General features: G+C 44.5%; 2 protein-coding genes across 9 annotated transcripts in view; one reads left to right on the top strand and one right to left on the bottom strand.

Moving 5' to 3' along the window:
- Nucleotides 1-23,776, top strand: part of LOC104653401 (uncharacterized) — a 90,428-nt gene that overhangs the window by 58,336 nt on the left and 8,316 nt on the right. Inside the window, exons 2-4 of one of the 8 annotated variants that reach the window (XR_012519332.1) lie at nt 3,827-3,944; nt 21,643-21,753; nt 22,712-23,339. Coding sequence is in view for 1 of the 8 variants with exons in the window: in XM_074406350.1 (XP_074262451.1) it covers nt 3,827-3,944 (118 nt within the window). In the remaining 7 variants the exon portion in view is untranslated. Of the gene's footprint in view, nt 1-3,826; nt 21,132-21,642; nt 23,340-23,776 lie in introns of those variants that run through there. The other 7 variants (XR_012519331.1, XR_012519330.1, XR_746593.3 and 4 more) reach the window with 7 other exon arrangements.
- Nucleotides 1,498-23,709, bottom strand: FKBP1A (FKBP prolyl isomerase 1A). The gene is made up of 5 exons (XM_010351761.3): nt 23,575-23,709; nt 23,444-23,491; nt 5,840-5,952; nt 2,867-3,031; nt 1,498-2,588 (listed from the first exon to the last, which is right to left on the bottom strand). Exons 1-4 carry the CDS (start codon nt 23,609-23,611, stop codon nt 2,903-2,905), a joined length of 327 nt encoding a protein of 108 aa, XP_010350063.1. The 5' UTR covers nt 23,612-23,709; the 3' UTR covers nt 1,498-2,588; nt 2,867-2,902.

The following is a 23,776-nucleotide window of genomic DNA, read 5'->3' as shown; positions in this document are numbered from 1 at the left end:
GGACAGATAGATTGATATATAGGTACAGTAACATGTTTATGATAGAATCTAGGTGGTAGATATACAGGTGTTCATTTTAATAATCTTTGAAAACTTTTATTAAAAAATTTTGGGGACACTAAGATATGGCCCTGGAATATGACTCTGGCAGTCTAGATTATAAATTAACAAAAAGAACTTAGGAAGCTAGTAAGGAAGCTCTTGAATAATTTCCTATTTAAAATCAGTGGTTCTCAACTAGGGCAATTTTGGAAGGTGTCCGGAAAGGTGTGAGAGCATTCTCTGTAACTCTCAGTAGGGCAGGGTGTTACTGGCACACAGGGTAGGGTCCAGGGAAGCTACTGCAACCAGGCAGCCTCTCCACAGGACTAAGTCTTCCTACACTAGATGTTACTGAGGAATACCAATCTAAAATCGAAATCTTCCCTTTGAATCTCTTCATGAATTTACTTGCAGTTGCTTGTAGCACATCTCCAAATGGACTGTGACTCACTTCTCAAAAGTCCGTTGCATCTCCCACTTCTCTGTAACCCAAGAACACCCGGCATAGTGCTCTACTTGGAACACACATTTTTTTTTTTTTTTTTTTTTTTTTTGAGACGGAGTTTCGCTCTTGTTACCCAGGCTGGAGTGCAATGGCGCGCTCTCGGCTCACCGCAACCTCCGCCTCCTGAATTCAGGCAATTCTCCTGCCTCAGCCTCCTGAGTATCTGGGATTACAGGCACACACCACCATGCCCAGCTAATTTTTTGTATTTTTTTTTTTTTTTTTTTTTTTTTTTTGGGACGGAGTTTCGCTCTTGTTACCCAGGCTGGAGTGCAATGGCGCGATCTCGGCTCACCGCAACCTCCGCCTCCTGGGTTCAGGCAATTCTCCTGTCTCAGCCTCCTGAGTAGTTGGGATTACAGGCATGCGCCACCATGCCCAGCTAATTTTTTGTATTTTTAGTAGAGACGGGGTTTCACCATTTTGATCAGGATGGTCTCGATCTTTTGACCTCGTGATCCACCCGCCTCGGCCTCCCAAAGTGCTGGGATTACAGGCGTGAGCCACCGCGCCCGGCCTATTTTTTGTATTTTTAGCAGAGATGGGGTTTCACCGTGTTGACCAGGATGGTCTCGATCTTTTGACCTCGTGATCCACCCGTCTCGGCCTCCCAAAGTGCTGGGATTACAGGCTTGAGCCACCGCGCCCGGCCGGAACACACATTTAATAAATATTTGATAATGGGAAGGGGATGTTCCCTGACTATCCCGGCCTGCCCTTCAGGCAGTTCCTTTGATGCAAACCTACTGCCCCCTACATTCCTCCTCCTCACTCCCAACCCCCTTACCCCTTAATGGCCAATGCAAAGGATGTTCACTGCTGCATTTTTCTGCCAAGACACAATCTTGAAACTACATCCCCACTGCCACCCTCCTTCACCCCGCCCAACCCCATCCTTCTGCACCAGATGGCAGGGGAGTCACTTGAAAGTTACCACCATGACACAGAGCTGAGAAAAGCCGGCATAAAGCACTTTTATTGCAATAATAAAACTTGAAACTCATATATGGTGCTGGGGGGAGGGGGCAGCAATGATTTCTCTCACCAAATCACTACACAGGACAGCAAAGGGGTGAGAAGGGGCTGAGGGAGGAAAAGCCAGGAAACTTTGAGATCAGCAGAGGGAGCCAAGCATCAAAAAACAGGAGATGCTGAAGCTGCGATGACCAGCATCATTTTCTTAAGAGAACATTCAAGGATTTGTCATGATGGCTGGGCTTTCATTGGGTGTTAAGTCTACAAACAGCACCTTCAGTTTAAACTGTCAATTAAAGTTCTCAAGATTTAGGAAGTGGTGGAGCTTGGAAAGTTATGAGATTACAAAATTCCTGAAAGTCCATTAGAAAAACCACAGGATGGGGAAAAAAAAAATAATAAGCCAGGCCACAAAGAAGGCTTCAGAGGTCCCTGCTGGCTCAGGGACAGATAGATACCTGTAGTGTCCAACATCGCAGTGAAAATGACCTGCTTTCAAAGGCAGAGGGTTTAAGGAGAGGGTGGGGTGGGACTGGTTGAGGCAAAGGCTCTCCCCATCCCCACCTGTTTTAGGTAGGGCTTTTATTTTAACCCAAGGACATCAGCCCTCAATAGCGCCTCAAATCTGCTATGGCTTTGCAGCGCAGCAGCAAGAATGCTTAATATATAATAGATAAAAATTTTATCCAAAAAATTAAAATAAAATATTCTTGCAACCCCCCCCAAACACCAATTCCTATTCTAAAGTTAACCTATCACTTGTGCTGTTAATACTTGATCATGTACTAAATTGGAAACCTAGATCCAAAAGACTGAAACTGAATCTTCACCCCAAAATGAAAACAAAATAAAATGAATAACTTGAGGTTTATGGCATATAGTTTAGGTAAACACACATACGAGGATAAAGGGGAAGAGGAAATGGAGGTGTCCGAAGCAAAGCTGAGTGACAGAACACATTCAGTCAGGGCAGATGTCTATACAGAGTATAGTGGAACATCAGGAAAAGCTCCATATGGATTCATGTGCACGCATCTGGAGGCACCAGGATCCCTCCATGGCAGACCTGTTGGGGACAGAAAATCTGTGAGTTTCCAGCAGCTCAGTGTTCTTTGTCTGCAGTGGTGACAGCCACGATGCCATCTGCCACGCCAAATCCCTTCCTCAACAGCTGAGCAGTCTGAGACCAAGCCACTTCTATTCTAGCTGGAGACAGCCAGATAGGCTTGGGCTGGGTCCCAGGTGAAACAACCTTTATGTTCTCTTTGCTACCTACCAAAACACTGGGCATATCATGGGAGGCACGAAGGTAGTGAAGGACCCTTCAGCATTTGATCTTCTTACCCAAGAACAGGGAGCTAAGGGAGGAGGCCATTCCTGTCATTCCAGTTTTAGAAGCTCCACATCGAAGACAAGAGTGGCATGTGGTGGGATGATGCCTGGGTGCCCAGTGGCACCGTAAGCATAATCTGGAGATATAGTCAGTTTGGCTCTCTGACCCACACTCATCTGTGAAAAGAACAAGGAAGAAAGATTCAGCTTGACACACACCCCAGCTGTCTCTGTAAGAACAAGAGCTGTTTACCTAGGTGCTCCTTGGCCAGGATGGTATTGACTTTGCAGCTGCCCAGGCATCACCACCTCCCTGGGCAGGACTTGAAGGTTGGCAGTCAGATTCCATGACCCCTGCATCTCACTCCAAGAGGCCCAGTGGCAGTTCAAAACCCTTCTTGACTCTCAGAAGGGTCATGCCCTCAGCCTTTCTACCCAAGACTTAATGACTAATGCCGGGCAGGTACCATTCCAGATGTCTTACCACCTAGTCCCCCTTCGGTGGTCTGTCACGCAAAGGACACATTTAGTGACATCTGTGCTCCTCTTGAAAAAGGAATACTCTGAAACTATGCTTTAAAAAAGTATATACATAGAAAGTAATACCTGGGGGTAGTCTATTTTTTCTGTATTTTTTCTACTTATACTTTTTTACCCATATAGGAAAACTTCAAAAAAGATAATATGATTTTCTGGGCTACACAATAGCATGTACTATATGATACTATTTTTGAAAATATTGATTATACCTACAAGAGAAAACATCTTTGGAAGGACATACCAGATTTTTGCTATGAGAACAATGTGGATAGTGAGTGACCAGTAAGGAGAGATTTTTACTTTAAAAAATGTATTTGTGTATTATTTTATTTCAAACTAAATACAGAAATAAGTAGAAATATCTACTTTCTGAACAGCGAGCAGGTTCTCTGCAGTATTTCCATCCTTTGACCTATCTCTGCTTTGCTTTAGGTCTCCCACGTTCCTGGCTTTCGGATTCCACTGGAGAGAGGATGAATAAAGAGGAAGCTGCAGCCTGTGAAGCATCTAATCCCTGCTCCCCTCTGAAACTGGGACATGTTGGACCAAGGTAGGAAGGATAGTGAAATATGGCTTTATCTTGTACAATTCAAAACAATCATATTCCTTGACTCAGCAATTCTACTTCCAGAATATTCTGCTAACAACTCATGTCCATCATAGAAGGAGTGGTTTCATAGGCATATCCACACCAGGGATTAGTCAGAAAGAATATAGTGGTGGCTTTAAATGTACTAACATGAAAAGATGTCCAAGATGGATGAAAAAAAGCTGCCAAAATAGTCCTTGTGGCATGATTCAATGCCTGTAAACATGTAAAACCAAAACAATATCAAAAGGAAAGGAAAAGGGGCATAAGACAATTTCCCTTTTCTGTGTTTTTAACTTGCTGAAAAAAATATGCTGTGAAGAATTTAAAAGATGTTTTATGCAGATCTCAAACTACCTAGACTTCTCACAAATGATAGGGCTATGACTGACCCCAAAGCACCAATTAAAGGGAGAGTCATGCCTCTCCAAGCCTGAGATGTGAAGTAGGCTGGTAACACTATCTTGATGGGAGATACAGCACTTAGGATATACAACACAGCGATTGTTCCAATGCTGGAGCAGTCAAAGATGGGATGTGGTATGAACAATGGCTGGCATGTGAGATGGAGGATGGGCTACAGATCTAAGAGCTAGCCAGACTAGGGAGACAGAGGCAAACAGCTATGGTTGGCAAGGTTTCCCAGGGGAAGTAAACTACAAAGCCTCTTCCTCATCCTGCCAATCCTCTGCTCTACAGGAACAGAAACCCAGGCACTTAGGAGTGGAAGGCTTCAAGTTTCTGAAAGTTGAGCAGTTTATTTGGAGATAAATCGGTGATGTTTTATAGAGGAAGTAGAGCATGTGTATTCTGGAAAAGAGAGAGACAGAAATCTGTCTTTTCATCTTGGTTAAATTTCTAATTCTCCTTGGTGAGAGGAAAGCAGACTACACATCAAGCAGAGCCTAATTACAAAGTTCCCTGGGTCTTAGGTCACTGAAAAACATCCCTTTACCTGGTTAGAGCCAGAAAAAAATCCCTAGGATTGATGGGAAGACAGAATCCAGCTGAAATTTGGCAACCCTGGGTCCCTACTGTCTCCTGGGAATTTTATAGTGTTGGCAGAACAAAAGCTGTTTCCACAAATGGGGAGGAAAGAGATTAGGATCACAAGACAAAATTACTTTCTCCATTAGCATGACCTGTCAGAAGCAGCCTGACACAATATGGTTAATAGTAAGAGAAATAATTAAAACCACTGATACCATTTTTTACTCATACTGTCCTGAGGCCAAAGATTTAACAGTACACTGTGATGCTAGGGACGGGAGGAGATTGCACCTTCATAGCCTTCAGACAGTTCAGAGTGCAACCCCTAGAGATAGCAACTCGGCATATCTGCCAAAAAACAGTACACACAGCTTTGAGCACTCACCCCACTTTTGAGAATATGTCCTATGGCAACATGTGCAGACATGTAAAATAAAATCTGTACAAGGTAAGTTACTGCAGCATTGTTTACAATAGCAAAATTCTGGAAATTACCCAAATACTCATTAATAAAGCACTAGCAAAATAAATTATAGCACACTTACATAACGAAACACTATGCAGCTATATCATAGTTTACTCCTCTTTTATGTACTGGTATAGGGAGTGTCAAAAATAGATTAAGTGAAAAAGTAAACTGCAAAACAGTATGTGTGTGAAAGCAAGAAAAAAGCAGTATGTGCTTAAACCACAGTACAGAAAGCATTAACAGCAGAAGCTTCTTGTGGGGGCATTGGGCAGATGGGATGGGATGAGAGTGAGACACTTCACTTTTTAAATTTTTGAGCCATATAAATATGTCACCTATAAAAATAATATAAAAGGTAAATACTAGAAAGTAAAACAAAACAAATGAGAGAGCATACCTGGGCAACCCCTTCTTCCCAGCCTCTGATCACCTCCTGCTTGCCTAGCATAAACTTAAAGGGCTTGTTTCTGTCCCGGGAGGAATCAAATTTCTTTCCATCTTCAAGCATCCCTGTGAAAAAGGGCAGTTGTAACGTGAGCGACAAGTCATGACACAAGGCAAGTCAGAGACCAGCAGAGCACCCATCAGAGATGCTAGTGCGGAAGAGTCTGGCAGGAATTGCGGTATCTAGGGAGGGTTTCCTGTGGCCTCACTGGGCATCTAAGGAGTTGGGGTAGTCCTACTCCAGACCTGTGAATGCTTCCCTGACTCCAAGCAGTAAGTTGGCTACAAAAAGACCCCGCATACCAAAGGTGGTGGTTGGCAGTCTACCTTGTTCTGGAGATGGGAAGTATAAACTTCTTCCTGCCATGACTCTTCTAGCACCTGGTGGATTTTCTCCCCCACTAAAAATAACTGTGGTCCCTTGAGGTGCACAAAATGTCTAGAAGACACACACAGTGCAAGAAGCAATCTTCCTTCCCAAATTCCCCAGTCACCTTTCACATATAATGTGTTTACATGTTGTTCCTCCATAGTTCAATGCAGGCAAATCCCCCTCCACTATCTGCCACCCTCTCCTCTGTGGTTCACTGATTGTGACCTACACATGTTGCTGCTCTCCAGGCTGTGGGTCAGCACTATGGGATGTGGTAAGAGGAAGCTATAAGGCAAGCTTTCATCCACATTCTAGTGCCAAGTGTCTCATACCAACAGGAAACCTGGGGCATAAAGCTGGGCCCTTGTAGGCTGGTTCCTGAGTTGTCATAATCTTCCTGGGAAAAGTAAAAAACAACCTGGGCTGAAGTAGAGAAATGAAAGACAGAATGTGTGCAGCATTCATCCCACTTATTTTATCCATTGCTGCCCCAGAAAACAACCTGTGCTGATTTTTGCACAGCTAACACTTTGTAACAGAAGTGACATAAGAGAGCAGGAATACTAAGGAGGTTGGAATGGTTGCCCTTAATAGAATTAACTCAGTAAACCCAGCCAACTGCTAGCAACTCTGTTAGCAGTGGCACCACTCTGAGTTACTCTAACTGGGCTAGATGCTTTCCACACATGAAGAACTAATTCAATTCTTTCTCCACAGCACTATCCCCATTTCATGAAGAAACTGAGGCAGACAGAGAGAAGTGAAGTAGCTTACCAAAATAGTAAAACTACATTATAAATCATAAACCCAAATGTCACGCTCTATTATCCCAGTTTCCCAAAAGCTGGACCAGCCATGACGGCACCTTCCAATAAAAGGGGAACTCCAGAGATGCTATGAGAAAAGAGGAACAGACATCTGCAATAGATATCTGCAACTTCCTTTTCAAAAACAACATCAACATTGGTTTCTCAGGAAGCCACTGCCAGCCAAATGTGATAGCTGACACTGAGTTCCTGAAATTCTCTAATTAGGATTCCAGATTGGAGGGTCAGCCAGTGGTTAACATGTAATTAGCACAAAACTGATTTTATTGGAAGACTGAGGGTGAGCACTCACCATAGTTCTAACCGTTAGAAAATCCACAAAAACATTACAATTCTGTGTGTATGAGTTTAGGAAAAAATGAAAATCCTGACAAAATCCCAACCTAAAAAACAATGTTAACACTTGCAAGTAGGATGGGGAGGCAGAGATGAATTGGCAGCATTATCACTATGGACTATGTGAACTTAAAATAAGAAATGGGGTGGGGGTTGGGTAGTGGTGTTTTTAACAGAGCAGGAGTAGAGACGGATGTCGTGGGAGCAGAATGGATGCCCATGCTGCCTGGAGCCTGAAGCTGGAAGCTGAGGACTAAGAGGATACAGGAGGGTGGGGACCTGTACCTTTTCCAAGAAACTGGTGCCCCAAAACTGGTAAGCTGGGGTATGCATTTAGCTCATTCCTTTAGTCACCACCCAATGAAAGAAATGACTGATGGCAGGACTTGAACAGTTCTCCATAAATGAGTTCCTGGGAGAGAACAGGTCTCCAGGCTCCACAATACCCACCAAATACACTGCCTTTAGCCCATTTCAAACTGTACTTTTATACAGAATCCAACCCAACCAAACTCAGAGGTAAGGGTGAAGGTAGGCAATGAACAGCTATGATCCTCCATTCCTTGGCCAGGCAGGGAGCCTCTCCCTCCACTTCCATGAAACTGCTTGTAACAGAAATAAAAAAACCAACTCCAAGGCTCAGTAACCCACCCAAGGTCAGAACCACTGAGTGCAAAACCTGTGAGCCACAAAGGAGACTGAAAACCAGAAAGAGCTTCTCTCTAGTCTGCATTATTTTAAGAAAAACATGCCCATAGGGGCAATGGGGAACCAAGGCTGTGGGACAACCTGGACTCAGCACACTCATCTTCCTTTCAAATTAAACATCACCTTCCCAGGAGCAACAACAGCCTGGCCCAGCAGATGAACTGGAATCAATCTAAGCTTTCCCCCTATGCCAGGGGTGGTGTGGGGTAGGGATTTGGGTCAGTTTGGGCACTTACACCTACTTAGTTTGGGCACCACAGGACCTGCTGTGAAGTCTACTGGCATCTTCCAGGAAAGTCCTACCTCATTAGTAAAAAGAAAAACAAAGACTTGCAAAGAAAGTTCCTGCTCTACCTGGTGAATGCTGTTGTGTGAGGATGTCATGTTTGGAACATGCCAGTCACCCTGTGACCACAAGAAGGCCAGGCATACCACAAGATGGTCATTCCAGTGCTCTGAATCAGCCCCAAACCACTTCCCTCAAAACTCATGTTCTAAAGTGATTAAAAGTGTGCTTTGAAGGTAAGACCCGTGACAGTCAACATATCAGTGACTGTCAGGAGTCAAGGGTAGAGGGAGGGAAGAACAGATGGAGCACAGAGAATTTTTAAGGCAGTGAAAATGTTCTGTATGATGCTATAATGAATACATGCCATCGTATACTTGTCCAAACCCACAGAATGTACACCACCAAGAGTGAACCCTAGAGTAAACTATGGACTTTGGGTGATTATGATGTGTTAATGCAGGTTCGTCAGTTGCAACAAATGTACCATTCTAGTGGGGGATGTTGATAATAGAAGGCTATGCATGTGTGAGACCAGGGGATATATGGAAAATCTCTGTATTTGCCTCTCAAGTTTGCTGATAATCTAAAACTGCTCTTAAAAATAAAGTCTTACCAAAACAAGGAAGTCTGCTTTGCCTTATGTTGGGTCTTCAGTTGCCTCTAGCCAAACACAACTGGCATGAGGTAAACCTTTATTTGACATTTAGTGAGCACACCACAATGCAGTGCTGCCACAGAGGAGTAACAAAGAAATGGAACTCAACAACCAAAACCACCCAGACATCCCTGATCTGCGACAATGGGACCAGTATCTTACGTCAGGACCCAGTACACGTAACCACATTTTGCGTATAAATAAAATAAAATTTACATGTAAGTTACACGGAATATACTTCTCATTTTTAAAAAGAATGCTGCTTGTGACCCACTAAATTTATTTCATGATACACTAATGTTTCATAACCCATAATTTGAAAAATATGGCATATCTATAAAAGAATTATTCTATTTCTTAACAAATTTGAACATGCCCTGACTTGTGCAAGATAGTATTTTGATTGCAATGAAAACCACAGGGTACTGAGACAGACTGCCTAAACTTTCTTTTTACTGCCTTGATCAAATGCAATGCCAAGCAACCTCCAGACACTACATGCATCCGTGTATCAACGTTGCTTTGCCTGAGATGAGATACTTCAATGATCTATCTGACTGGTACCAGGACAGGAGCACAAGGTGGGACACAGCCTGAATCTGCTGCCAAGCCAGTATGGAAATGTGGATGTTCTTCGGTGAAGACTATGGCTCTGTGAGAATGCCTGACCCCAGCTCCCTTGAGCCTATCTTGGACACTGAGGGGCAAGTTTCTCCCTAGTATCTTAAGAAAAAGATAAAAGCCAGGAAGCAGGATTTCTAAGTAAAGGAGCTTTGAGCAGGACCTTTGCCTAGGATCTTTATTTTCCTATGCTATTTTGGATGATCTGTTGTCCCTGGGAAAGGGGCATAAGACTTGCTCTAGAATTTCAGACCACAGTCACCAACTGTCAATCTCATCTACTTTTTTAAGGAGAAATCTTCACAGGGAAGGGTTGGGTGGTGGCAGTGGTGTTGGGATTCCTTAGGCCCAAGAAGAGGATTTCCCATCATGAAGTCCAAAAGCTAAACAATAACCTGCAAAAATGGGCAGGTGGTATGTGATTAAGTGGGTGTCACACTACTGGCACAAGCTATAGGGCAAGGAAAAAAGAGGGCTTCCCAAGCGGGGAGGAACAGGCCACTTATCTATGGCCATAACTTGTCAGGCAGGGGGAGAAGGTGAAAGCAGTGTTTGTTAAGCTAGAACGAGTGTGTATGTAGCATTTTTAGGGGTGGGAATTATGCTGTTCAGTCTGTAATGTCAAAACAGGTAGTGAGGACTTCCATTCCTGGTCAAAATGGATGAGGAAGATCAGATTGTTCTTGAAACAACCCACAACCAGTCCCTTCCTCCCTAAAAAGAGTCCCACAAAAACCTAAAAACCACCTAGACAAAATAGCTAAAAGGATGGTTTGTAAAACACCAGACATCCATAATGAAGAACAATAATTCCTGAGACCTGGGAAACAAGGCCAGGCCTATATCCTTGGGAGTTACAGGGAGAGGGAATGGGAATGGAGCTCAAGGCACCTAGAGTCAGTTCACAGGACAGAGTACTGGCAGGAGAGAGCTATAAAGAGCTCCCCAGAGATCTACAGAGGGTCCTCTTTTGAGTATTCAGCAGAGTCCCTCTCAGTGCATACATTTGAGGGAAGTATTCAAGGCCAGGAAAAGAGCTATCCAAAAGTCTTAGAGGAACAGTACCCAGTACTCACACAGGGCTCCAGTCAAACTGGAGAAACTCATGATTCACGAGGCACTGGGCAGAATACTCAGGAAGATCTTGCCTAAAGCAGGAAATAATAAGCCCTAAACTGAGCTCTGGACCTACCTCACAAAAGCAAGACTCACAAGCATCAAACTGTTTCCAAATAACTTAAATGCTTCTCAGTATAAAACTCAGGAAAATTTATAGGAATAAAAATATCCAGCACACCAAAAGGTAAAATTCGCAATGTCTGGCATCCAAAGATTACTAGGCATACAAAGAGGCAGAAAACAGGACCCACAATGAGGAGACTTATCAATCAATTGAAAGCAACTCAGAACACACAAAATGTTAGAATTAGTAGAGGAGGACCATAAGACTCCAACTTTCGGAAATGAAAACTACAGTGTCTGAGATGAAAATTATATTGGGCTGAAAGGACAAAATATTCAAACATAATACAGTAAAAATTTCACACCATTATCAAACATAAACTCAAAATGGATCCTAGACCTAAATGTTACATGCTGAAACTATCAAACTCCTAAAGGAAAACAAAAGAAAGAAACCTTTGTGACCTTGGGTTAGGCGAAGGTTTCTTAGTATGATGTCAAAAAGCACTATCTATAAAAGAATAAATGGAATTTCATCAAATTAAAACCATTTCTGTACTTTAAAATGCACTGTTAAGAAAATGAAAGACAAGCCATATACTGGGAGAAAACTTTTGCAAAGTACATACCTGATATAGGACTTATGTCCAGAATATAACAAACCATCAAAATTCAACAATTTAAAAAAATCAATAAAAAACCAAAGATTTGAACAGACAAGACACTTCACTGAAAAAGATAGCTGGCAAGTAAGCATATGAAAAGATGCTAAACATTCTGAGTTATTATAATCAAATTAAAACCACTAGGAGATGTGTCTACCACCGATCAGAATGAGTAAAGCTAAAAAGACTGACCACATCAGGCATTATTGAGGATGTGAAGGAACTGGAATTCTCATACACTGCTGGGTGGGAATAGAACATAAAGCTTCAGAAAACAGCTTGATAGTTAAGTCAAACTTAAATCTCCCATATGACCCAGCCATTCTAATCTTGAGTATTTATCCAAGAGAAATAACAGGCTATGTCCATAGAAAGACTTGTACACAAATGTTCAAAGCAGATTTATTTGCAATAGCCAAAAACTATAAACTAACTCAAACATCCACCAACTGGTTAAGTTGGTAAATATGTGTATCTATATAGAGAAAATTATTTAGCAACAAAAAGGAACAAACGATACATGGGATAACACAGATGAATCTCAGAATAATTATGCCAAGTGAAAGAAGGCAGAGACAAAAGAACATACTGTTTGATCCCATTTATATAAAACTTCAGAAAATGCAACAAATCTACACTGACAAAAAAGCACACCGGTAGTTGTTAGAGGAGGGTAAGGAGGGGTGAATTCCCAATGACACATCAAAACTTATGAAACTGTACATTTTTTAAATGTGCAGTTTACTGGATTTTGATCATGTATCATTAACTTTTTTTTTTAAAAGGAAAAGAAAAAAGTAGACAGTGGCATTTACTAAAATCCTATATATGGTTAGCTCCCATATCCACACTGGCAATGAATGGATAGTGCTTCCTCTGTCTGGGGAAGGAACAGGTAAAGCAGGCAGCAAGTCAAGTCTCAGCAGTTGCTTCAATTTTAACTCTGGAAATCACTTGTGCCAGGAGCTGGAGCCCTTGTACAGTGAAACCACCTGCCAAGTTAGTGCCATAATTTCCTAGAGAAAGCATGCCCTGCTGAGAGAAGGCAACTGAGGTTATAGTGCAGATATGGCAGCTGACAGTCTTTAAGCTCTAAAGGCCGCTCAGCATAAAACATCACAAGCATTACCTTCTAATTGAAGAACTGACCAATTTCATTTCTGCCCATACAAAAGCTTATAACTCATGCCTGAGAAACTGCCTGGAACAGCCCCATATTCTTGATTTCAAGTATTTAGTATTGGCTCTCCTGACCGAATGCAGTCCAAGCTCACAGACCTGGCCTGCGTTCTGTGTCCTGGTGGCACCTGCGGTGCTGGTATTCAGGGCACTCTTGGATTTGCTTTACTTGCATGATTTTTAAGAAGGACAAGCATGAGGCCTTCATATTTAGACCTTCTTTCCTATATGGTAAAATGAGTATGAGGGCTAATCCCAGAATGGTAGTCTTTACTTTTAGCACCTTTAGTTACTGATCAGTGAGCAAAATGTGAAAATGTGCTCCAGTTAAAAGCACAAGATGATGAAAGGGACCAAAGCTAAGACTGCATGCAAAGGCTGTTGATGTCACCTCACCTGGATCTCCTCTCAAACTGAAATCCTTGGAAAGGGAGCAAAAGGGTTTAAAAAACAAGACAATGAAGACAGTCTCAAGTCTGTCTTCCTCCTAGCATCCCGTGCTTTCCTGCTGCTTATCAAGGAATCAGCAGAGGGAGACTTGGCCAGCAGCTGCTGGGCAGCAAAGTATCCCCAGACTATGTTCCTGGGGGTTGGCTCAAACCACTAAAGCAGTGGTTAAGACTCAAGACCAGGACCTGGAGATTCGCAAGGACCACTGGGATATTATTTCACTAATAACCCAATAGAAATGGAGTTACTTCCAGGGCACTCTGCTTTGGGAAAGGGCAGTCCCATATACCTTCTAGTGGGAAAGGAAAGAAGACTGAAGAAGGCACCTCTATAGACTTAATGGCTTCACTACCTGTAGTGAAAGCTCATGACTCACAGTGCAGTTTAAAGTTGCTCATGAATCTTTGCAGGAGTGTTTCCTATAGGCAGCATTTTACAGGAACCAAAATATGGGAAATTTTAAGATTAAACAAACAATAACAAAAAAAACCAGAATATCCTAAACCCCAAACCTTCAAAATAAAGTCCTTGCCATTTACACTTTGGAGAGGGAAAAAGGATTTCTACTTTAAACATGCAGGTGAGTTTCTTAAGGACAAAAAAGTGCAATGAGGCCAGGTGCAGACGGGGGCTCATGCCTGTAATCCCAGTGCTCTGGAAGGCTGAGGCAGGAAGATCATTTGAGGCCAGGAGTTTGAGACCAGCATGAGTTTGTGATCAGCCTGGGCAACATAGCAAGACTCACTCCCCACCCCCACCTATCCTGTCTCCATGAAAAATTAAAAAAAAAAAAAAAAAGTCAGATGTGGTACATGCCTGTAGTCCTAGCTATTTGAGTGGCTTAAGGGGGAAGATCACTTGAGCCCAGAGGTTTGAGGTTACAGTGAGCTATGACTGTACAAGTGCACTCCAGCCTGGGCAACAGAATGAGACTCTCTCTCTCTTTTTTTTTTAAATAGACGGGGTTTCACCATGTGGGTCAGGCTGGTCTTGAACTCCCGACCTCAAGTGATCTGCCTGCCTTGGCCTCCAAAGTGTTTGGATTACAGATGTAAGCCACCACGCCCGGCCTGAGACTATCTCTTAAAAAAAAAAAAAAAAAAAAAGTGTAATGGTTGAATGGAGGTAGGGGGAGCCAATATTTTTCTGAGGCTTTGCATTTGAAGCCACTTAGAGCATTCCCAGATGGTTGTATGGCTCAGGGTCTAATGTTTGGCTGTTTGCTTTCCTCCTTTTCCTTATTAGATACAGAAGCTCTCTTAACCACCTTTTACTCAGCGCCTTACTCAGAGACTCATACAACTCACAGCCTTCATACCCCAGCATGGTGAAGAACACTCCCTCATGCTTTAGTCTCTAGCTCTTGATCACTCCTTCATTCCCATGAGTTCTATATTCATAAAGAGAGGAGTGGTTACCTATGTTTACCTATATTTACTGTGTAAAGATAATATAATTAAATAGTATGTAAATCAATATGAGTGTGAATACAAACAGTGGTTCTAGCTGACTGCTGGGAAAGACTCAATAAAGGCAAGTCACTAAAAAACTATTGCTAGTGAATAATCATATGAGAGACTACATTTAGAAAAAGAAATCTTAAAAATCTGGAAAGGTTGGATTTTTATATGTTCTCACAACTGTCTTTGCTCTACTTTAAAAAAGGTCAAATTGGTTTTGCAAGAACTATGTTGGGAAACTCCACTAGCAGAGCCGTACTCAAAGAAAAATGATTTATGTTTGAGTTTGAAATAGATGTTGAGAAGTCATGTCACTTTTATGTTAGCATACCAACTACCCACTTGTCCCAATCATGATGGATAAAAAGGGATTCTACATTTAGATAGGCAAAAGATACAAATTCAAATCTTACATTTTTATTCCATTTCTGGGTCTCTGTGGCTGCATTCCAGCACAACCTCCCTGAAGTGGGGTTCTGAGAACTCCTTATGAGTGAGGGGTATGACCAAGGGTCCAAGTGCCTACTCAGAGAGGGAACCAGCTCACTCTCACCAACATTTCCCTGAGATCACAAACCGTGTAAGTACATTTCCCATACGCGGAATGGAAATGCTTCTAACCTTTGGCTAAATCCCTTTAGATCCTATAACCAAAAGTGTATTTTCAAAGGCAGGGCCCATAATGGGAAGAACATGCAGAATCCAGAGGCAATAAAAAGAACACAAACCAGAATGCATGCCCTGTGGGTGTGTCTCTCCATTTTCCATTTTAATCACAATATAAATAAGAGGGCCTACCATATTGTATCATATGGGGAGGGAGAGAGAGAAATAGCACTAGACTGGGCACAGTGGCTCACGCCTGTAATCCCAGCACTTTGGGAGGCCAAGGTGAGCAGTTACCTGAGCTCAGGAGTTCGAGACCATCCTGGGCAACCCAGTGAAACCACATCTCTACCAAAATACAAAAAATTAGCCAGGTGTGGCAGTGCACCTGTAATCTCAGCTACTCGGGAGGCTGAGGCAGGAGAATTGCTTGAACCTGGGAGGCAGAGGTTGCAGTGAGCTGAGATCACACCACTGGACTCCGGCCTGGGCGACAGAGTGAGACTCTGTCTTGAAAAAGAAAAAGAAAAAGAAAAAAGAAATATCACTTAACAGTGGCTAGCTGGAAGTGGTAGAAATATGCATTTTCTATAGGATATAATGGTTAAAGGCATGAGTTCTGGACCTCTGTTACAGACTATTATTAACTCCCTCCCTGGTCTCCCTGCTTCTGCCCTTGCTCTCCTATAGTCTAAACCTGACACAGCAGCCAGACCCTATTACCCCTTGGCTAAAAAGACTCCTGTGACTCCCCATCTCAGGAGATAAAGCTCTTAAAATGGCCTACAGGACCTTCCAAGAGCTGTCAAGCCTCCGCCCCTACCACCATCCCTCTGACTTCACCTGATTACTCTCATACTTCTCCAGTCCCAGAACATTGCTTCCTTATGTTCTACACACACACCAGAGATACCCCCACCCATGGGCCTTTGCATTTGCTGTTCTCTGCCTAAAATTACCTTGCTCAAATAGTCACATGGGTTACATCCTTACCACCTCCAAGTCTTTTCTCAAATGTTACTTCTTCATTGAGGCCTTTGCCAGTCTATCTAAAAGCTTAACCTTTTCCTAGTTCCTCTTTAACATTTACAAGTTTACACACAACAATCATGCTTATTAATCATATTTATAATGTCTTTTCCACTACAGTGTAAGATGAAGGCAGGAATTGTGTCTTCTTCCCTCCTAAATTCTTGGTAACCAAGACAGTGTCTTACACATAACAGACATTCAAAATCAAAGTACCCTTTTCTCTTCCTGGCTTGTGTACATACTTGGAAGGCCCTTTCCTCCTGCCTGACTGCACCAGACACACCCAAGACCAGGTGGCACTTCCTCCAAAAAGTTCTAGCCTATAGGTATAGGGTGCCTGGGATATTTTCATTGTAACTGACCACTCCCTACAGGGTAAGCACTTTGAGGGCAACACTGAGGCTTTGCCCAGCTCCTTATATATTCACTGAATGAATATATAGGAACTGGTTATTTCTGCCTCCCCGACTTTCTGCACTGCTAGAATATACCTGGTCAAAATCAAAGGGGTCCAGGGGAGGGAATGCAGGGACTTGGTTAAGCTTAGCAGGAAAACAAAACAAAAAAAAAAAACAGAAGGAAAAATGAAAGTAAAAATAAACTGATGGAATGCCAGGTCCTAACTGGACACTCATTTAAACAGTCAGTCAATGGCTACTCTATGCCAAGACAGATGGGGAGACCCTGGAGAACAACACTTAGTGTGGGTCTGGCCTCCTGGAGCCTGCAGTTTGTTGGGGAAAGAGCAGATGCTGACGACACAGATCCTGACTATGGTGGGGGCTAAGAAAATAGATGGGTGTGTTGTTGCAGAATTAGAAGCATGCATGTACACATGTGAAGTGTTACTTCAGCTGTGCTATAAAGAACAGAAAAGAGCCTGTCATGCAGCGGGGAGTGAGGGCAGTGTGGTAGCACCTAAGCAAAGGGGCAGAGACTTCCATGTGGGAAAAGGCTTGGAGTATTTGAGTAATCCAGGCCTAGGTGGCTTGAGCTCCTGGGAGTGAAAGAGTAAATACAACAGGAAGAGACAGTAGCATCTAGGAAATGGTTATTTCTGCCTCCCTGACTTACTGCACTGCTAGAATATACTTGGTCAAAATCAAAGGGGTCCAGAGGAGGGGAGGCAGGGACTTGGTTAAGCTTCTTAGCAGGAAAACAAAACAAAAACAAAAACAAAAAAACAGAAGTAAAAATAAACAAATGTCACCATAAGCACCAAAGGGAGAACTGGATGCTGTGTGATTAAGTTCTTCATAATAACCCTGGCTTCTTCCATGGGAAATTGCAGGTGACAATATTTTTAGAGAAAATTCCAAGGCAGACAAATGATTTCCAGTTTATGGATATAATAAATCCCTGAGTACCTCATAAAAATCAGTTTAAGCTCTAAAAATGTTCTAGTTAAACATACATGTTTAACTGAATGAATTTATGGCATGTAAATTATATTCAATAAAGCTGTTACCAAAAAAAGGGGGGGGGAGGGTCTATGGACCCCACTGAAAGGAACAAGAGCTCTTTGAAAGATGGGTGATAGTAGGACCAGAGTAGTGAAACCAAGCAATGGATGAAGGAATGGTGGGAGCCTGTCAAAAAGGTACTGGAGTCAGCTTGAAGGGCTCCTACTGGCCAAATTTAGGATGACATTAGCATCAAAAAGAATAAAGGCTATCACTGTCTTAAGGTCCTGACCAAAGTTTTGAGCCCACAGTACAGTAAAAGCAAATAGAGGGGGAAAAAGTCACTTGCCTCCACTGGGAATGGCAACCCCATCAGTTAACAATCATTTTTCATTTTAAAAACTGGTAATTAAAGGCTGGATATAGTGGCTCATGCCTGTAATCCCAGCACTTTGGGAGTCTAAAAGGGGTGGATCACTTGAGGCCAGGAGTTTGAGACTAGCCTGGGAAACCTGGCAAAACCCCGCTTCTACAAAAAATACAAAAATTAGGCTGGGTGGCATGTGCTTGTAGGCCCAACTATTTGGAAGGCCAGATGGGAGACTGGGATGGGAGTCTGGGAGGTTGAGGCTACAGTGAGCCATGATCAAGCCACTGCACTCCAGCCTGAGTGATGGAGACACTGTCTCAAAAAATAAAAATAAAAATTGCTATTTAAAGGCAAAGAATGAGCTTTACCTTATAGCAGCTAATGAATTATATTAGCTGTATATAATGAATATATTCATTATATTATAATGAAGAATAGCAGCTCATGAATTTAGAAAGAATGAAGGAATCAACACTTTGTGAATGCCAATGAAAGATTTCTTCAGGGGAGAATTATCAGATAGTGTAAATACCACTAGGTGAAAGGCTGATTAACAACAGACCATCTATGGCTACCTAAGCACTCCACAGATCACTGCTAATTGCAAAGGGGAAAATATACCTTTACAAAAAAGATCAAATTTAGCATCACAACTAGTGATGTTTCCTATGTGTGCCGAGGATGAAGTACTCATACTGAAATGTTTAAAAGCAATCTATTCAGACATTTAAAACATGAAACATCCAGTTCAGAAAAATCAAGGCAGGGAACAAGTTAAACAACACCATGAGAAAACGGTAAGACAGATGTGGAGTATTCTATAAGATAAATAGCCTGCTTTCTTCAAATAAATCAGAGTTAAGGAAACAGTGTAAGGACTCTTCTAGATTGAGAGTACAGACATAACTCCAATGAATAAGGCTCAATGGAACTGTGGCTTTAAAAAAGAGCACCACTTTGGAGACAACTGGGTAAGTCTCAATTGGTATTTGCTTCACAGCAGGTGTCACTATTCCCATTTTATAGACAGCAGGTGGAAGCTGAGAACTGTGGGACAATCTGCTCAAGCTCTCAGCTTGCTGGGACGGCAGGGCCAAGATGAGAACACAGCAAAGAACCCACATCCTCTTTGGGGATCATTGTCCACCTGGCACCACTTCTGCCCACTGCCTGAGCTGGCACTCTACACACCTGGGATACAACAGGGTCCTGTTTCTGACTTTGCCCCCAATAGCCTGTTGTCCACACAGTAGCCAGAAGGTGGGGGACCTGTTAACATCCAAGCCAACCAATGGCTCCCACCTAAGTTAGAAAAAGCCAACATTAATATAACAACTACCAGGCTCCACCATCCCCTCATTTCCTGCCACACCCCCTCTCACACAATCCACTTGCTGTTCCTCTAATGCAGGGAGCACAGGGAGCAGGCTCCAGCCTCAGGGTCTTGCATGAGCTCTTACTCTTCTAGTTAGCCCCATAGCTCCCTCACCAACTTTCTTTGAGTGAATGTTAAAATGCCATTTTTTCAGAGGCCTTTTCCAATCACCCTCATGAAAAGCAGCCAACTTCTCTTCCTGCCCCTCAGTCTGCTTTAATCTCTCCACAGTGCTTACTACCTGATGTGCCCCATGGCCATACTATCAGTCTCTTCATGAGCAAAGCCCCACTAGATCAGGTCTTTGTCTATTTAGTTCACTAGCCATATCCCTAGCCTGGCTTGCTGCTTTTGCTTAAAATACATCTGCTGTGGGAAAAAGGCAAAGGGTCTTGTTGCAGCCTTGCCCCAACAGTTACAGCCTGTGTGCTTCAGGACAGCACACATCAGGGAAAGCCATCTGAGGCATCCCTGCTGAGGGTGAACCTCCCTCCAGACCTCAGATCACCAACCAAGATATAGCCAGCAAGGGAGTGTATGAAATAAAAGCAGAGAAGAAGGGGGAATGAGGCTAAGGAAAAGCAAGGAGGCTGCAGCCAAGTGGCTATACCTGCCCTGGGAGCCTCAGCTGCTCTCCCAGTTGACCTCCTGAGGACATACGGCTGAAGAGCTTCTGGTTTTTCTCAGTCGGTCAGGAGGCTATAGCTGACTTAAACCTGATCCCAAGGACAAGATGTCCACCTACTTTTTAAGAGGAAAAAAGAAGGCCCCTTCTGAGAGTTTTTCAGTTTTTCTCAGTCAGAAGCCAGGAGGCTATAGCCGATTTAAACCTGATCCCAAGGATAAGATATCCAGCTACTTTTTAAGAAGAAAAAAGAAAACATTCCTTCAATTCCCCTTGAGGTTGCTCTCACAATGGCAGGCACATGGCCTACTGAAATAAGTAAAAGAGATCTAAACCTAGCTGTGTGCCAGGACAAGCTCTACAGTAAAGACGAAGCTACTGGAGGCAGCAGGGAGGAGCTGTGAGAATTCACTGGCTGCTAAAGGCACTTCCTTGGCAGGTTACCTTTCCACCACCTCCCTCCCTCAATGACTGTCATGCTCCTAAGAGATGCTTAGCTGGTGATAGTGAACTTTTTATTTTCCCTCTGGTACCACAGAGGTAGTGCAGGCCTTCCTTTGAGGCCTTGCCCATGCTGTGCTCTGCTAGAAGGTCACCGAAGTCACCAGAGGGACCCTTGAGAGCAGCATCAAGGTGACTACTGACAGCCACTAGTGGCATTTAAAGAACCCATGTGGTTTGGTCAGTCTGTGCTTTGCACACCTCTGATGGCTAAGGGGAGATTTTGGCCACCTTACTTCTATCCCTCTTTCTCTGGACCAGTGCCCAAATCAGCAGCAGCGGGCACCTGGCAAGAGCTGACTGGATCAAGAGTGTTCACCTTACTCAAACCCTCCTTCTCAGGAAATGTAACAGACTCACAGCCAAGCAATCTGAGCCAGGTACTCAAAAGACGACAGAGAAACTGGGCATGGGAGGGGTGAAGGGTGAGCATGCAGGGGACATCCACCACTTACCAGTTGGGAGAAGCAGAAAAACACAAATCTCTAACAGGAGACCACTGAGGCAGTCAGGCAGGCAGGAAATAAAACACAAAACAACCAAAAAAAAAAAAAAAAAAAACCCAAACAAAAAACAAAAACAAAACAACAGAGATGAGAACTGGGGGCATCACAATTATTGCCTTTTTCTTCTTGGGGACCAGTGCGCTTCCTGCCTTTGAAGACCCCTGGAACCTTTGTGATAGCTCCAACTTCTGATCATGTTCCCCCAAGATGGATTCTGTTCCCAGTGACTTAAAAGCCTTAACTGCTACAGATGAGATCTCACAGTGCCTACCCACTCCTCTCACACCCCCACAGGTCTCAAACAGGTTATTCCTGGGAGACTGGTGACAAAGACCCACGGGAACAAAGCCGCCAGCCTGTTAGAAAACAGCCTATTCTGTGAGCATGAGGCAGAGCTGGCTTCTCACTAAGGCGTCTTTGTAGGGCTTATCAGAATGAAATAAAAAAGAAAGCTTTTGTCCTAATGCATGCCAGGGTCCTGCTGCTGTTCTGGGAACATGCGGGTGGGTGCCACCCGAGAGAAAAACACAGACTTCAAGAGGCACTGGAAACCCTGATGGTGTTCCGGGTCTCATGACCATCTGTTCTCATAGGAAAAGGCTCCAGACACGCTGTGTGAAGAGGATATTTCACCAAGAGGCATGGTGAAGTGCAGCACTGCCTACATACTGGGGTCCAGTCCAGTTGGCAGCACCAGAACATGGGTGAGCATGAGGGGCAGACGTGGGAGTGGGACACATGTTGCCAGACACCCCAGTGTGGCTATGTACAAGCTAGCGTGGGGAGGGGGTGTGACAGAAGGCAGCTCCTCATGGCTCGAGTCCCAGTCTTTGCCCCAGTTGGCTGTGGGAACTGAATGAACTGCCCACTCACCCCAGCACTGTAAATAAAAGGCAATGGTTACATTTCTCGTCCTTCCAATCAAAAATCACCGAACACATGAGCTTTCATCTACTAGACCTCCCAGGCTCAGGTGCTAACTGTGACCTACAAGGACAGCTATTTAAAACATCAAAAGTGCTTTCCAGTTTCTTTCACAGACATGAGACTGCTCCCCACAAAGATGAGTTTCAGTGCCTCCTTTGGCAGCCTTTTTAAAGTTCTAGTCCTTAACTGCTACGTCCTGCCCCCATGTCTACCCATGGAGAAGGGCAACAGAAATTAAAGTGCATGGGAGGAGGGATGTTAGCTGCCTTTCCTCTTGCCAGTGAAAGTCATTTCCCTCAACAGAGGGATCCCTTCATATTTCCATGATTTGGAAGGGAAAGGTGGAGCTTATTCGTGAACAACTTGGCCAGAACTGCCCACAGGCTACTGCCCAGGAGGAAGAAAAGGAGGAGAGGGAGTGGGAAAACAGGGAGAAGGAACGGAGGAAAGGGTGGGAAGGTTGCGAAAGGCGAAGAAGGAGGTAGAGGGAAGGTTATTCCTATCAACAACTGTGGCTACACCAATCACTCCCACCCTCGTGGGACCAACAGCCACAGCCATGGAGTCTCTGCCAACTCAGCTCTCTCCCTCTCCCGCCCCTGCCCCCATACAAACCAGGAGGACCTTGTAAGGGCAAGGAGTAAAAGGCGATACGCGACTCTGAGGTCTGACTTCCGGCTGGGGAAGGGGAGGTGTCTAATACTTCCTTCGGCTTACATTATCACTGTTTATCAGATTCTTTAAAATGCGGATGAGAAAATTCTCTACTTCTAGACGAGCTGGGGGACTAAATGACATGTGCAGCTTCCGGTCAGCCTGAGCCATCGCTGCCACAGAGTCTTGGATCTGTAAGTGGCTCAAAAGTCAAAAGCCGGAAAAAGGCCGTGCAGCTCTACTTCCCCCCAGGCCAGGAAGAGCCAAAGCAATGACTTAGGAAGTGGGTCGTTTCCCCACCCGCGGCAAAGGGGCGAATTCCGAGTGGCCCGGGGGAAGCAGCAGCCCTGCAGACTCCAAATTACCTCGTCTTTATCTCCACTGAAGAGAGGGCTGGAAGCGGGGATAGGGTCAGAAACCGTACAAATCCTTCCTAATAGTCCCTGGCCAGAGCTCTGCCCATTCCTGAAAGTGTGACCTTGGGAAAGTGACTTTGTCTCGCCAAGCCTCAGTTTCCTCATCTGAGCAGTGGGAATAAGGGCAACATCTAAGGTGTAGAAAAGCTTCTGATGAGCTAGATAACTAACACCTAACCCGCCGCCAAAGCTCACAACCGCCAATTCAGACGCGCCCGGGTTTCGCAGGCCGGAGGCTGCCCCTGAGCCACCGCCCAGGCCTCAGCCTCGGGCCACGCGGGCCTCGCTGCCGCCACGCCCCGGGCCCCTGGGCCCCCAGCCCCAGGCCTTGGCGGCCAGCAGCACCCGGACTGGGGACCACGGTCCGGGTCCCCACCCCGCAGGGCTCCCGACTCACCGGTGTAGTGCACCACGCAGGTCTGGCCGCGCTTCGGGAAGGTGCGCCCTGAGGAGACAGAGATGGGCACTGTAAGCGGATGCGCGCAGCGGTGTTGGAGGCACTCCCGGTCGCCACACGCCCCTACTCACCGTCTCCTGGGGAGATGGTTTCCACCTGCACTCCCATGGCAGCGGCGGACGCTGGACGGGCGGGCAGCGCGACGGGCGGCGTGGACCGACAGTGAACTGGCGGCGGCTCCACGGCTCTGCCTAGTCCCTTGGCGAGTGGCCTGCGCACGCGCACGCCCCTTCACGCCCAGCCCTGCGTGCGCGCCCCACACGGCGCGGCGCG

Source organism: Saimiri boliviensis, chromosome 9, assembly GCF_048565385.1.
Source record: "Saimiri boliviensis isolate mSaiBol1 chromosome 9, mSaiBol1.pri, whole genome shotgun sequence".
Classification (NCBI taxonomy): Eukaryota; Metazoa; Chordata; class Mammalia; order Primates; family Cebidae; genus Saimiri; species Saimiri boliviensis.
Note: the sequence above shows the minus strand (reverse complement) of the source record. Positions and strands in the feature narration are given on the sequence as shown.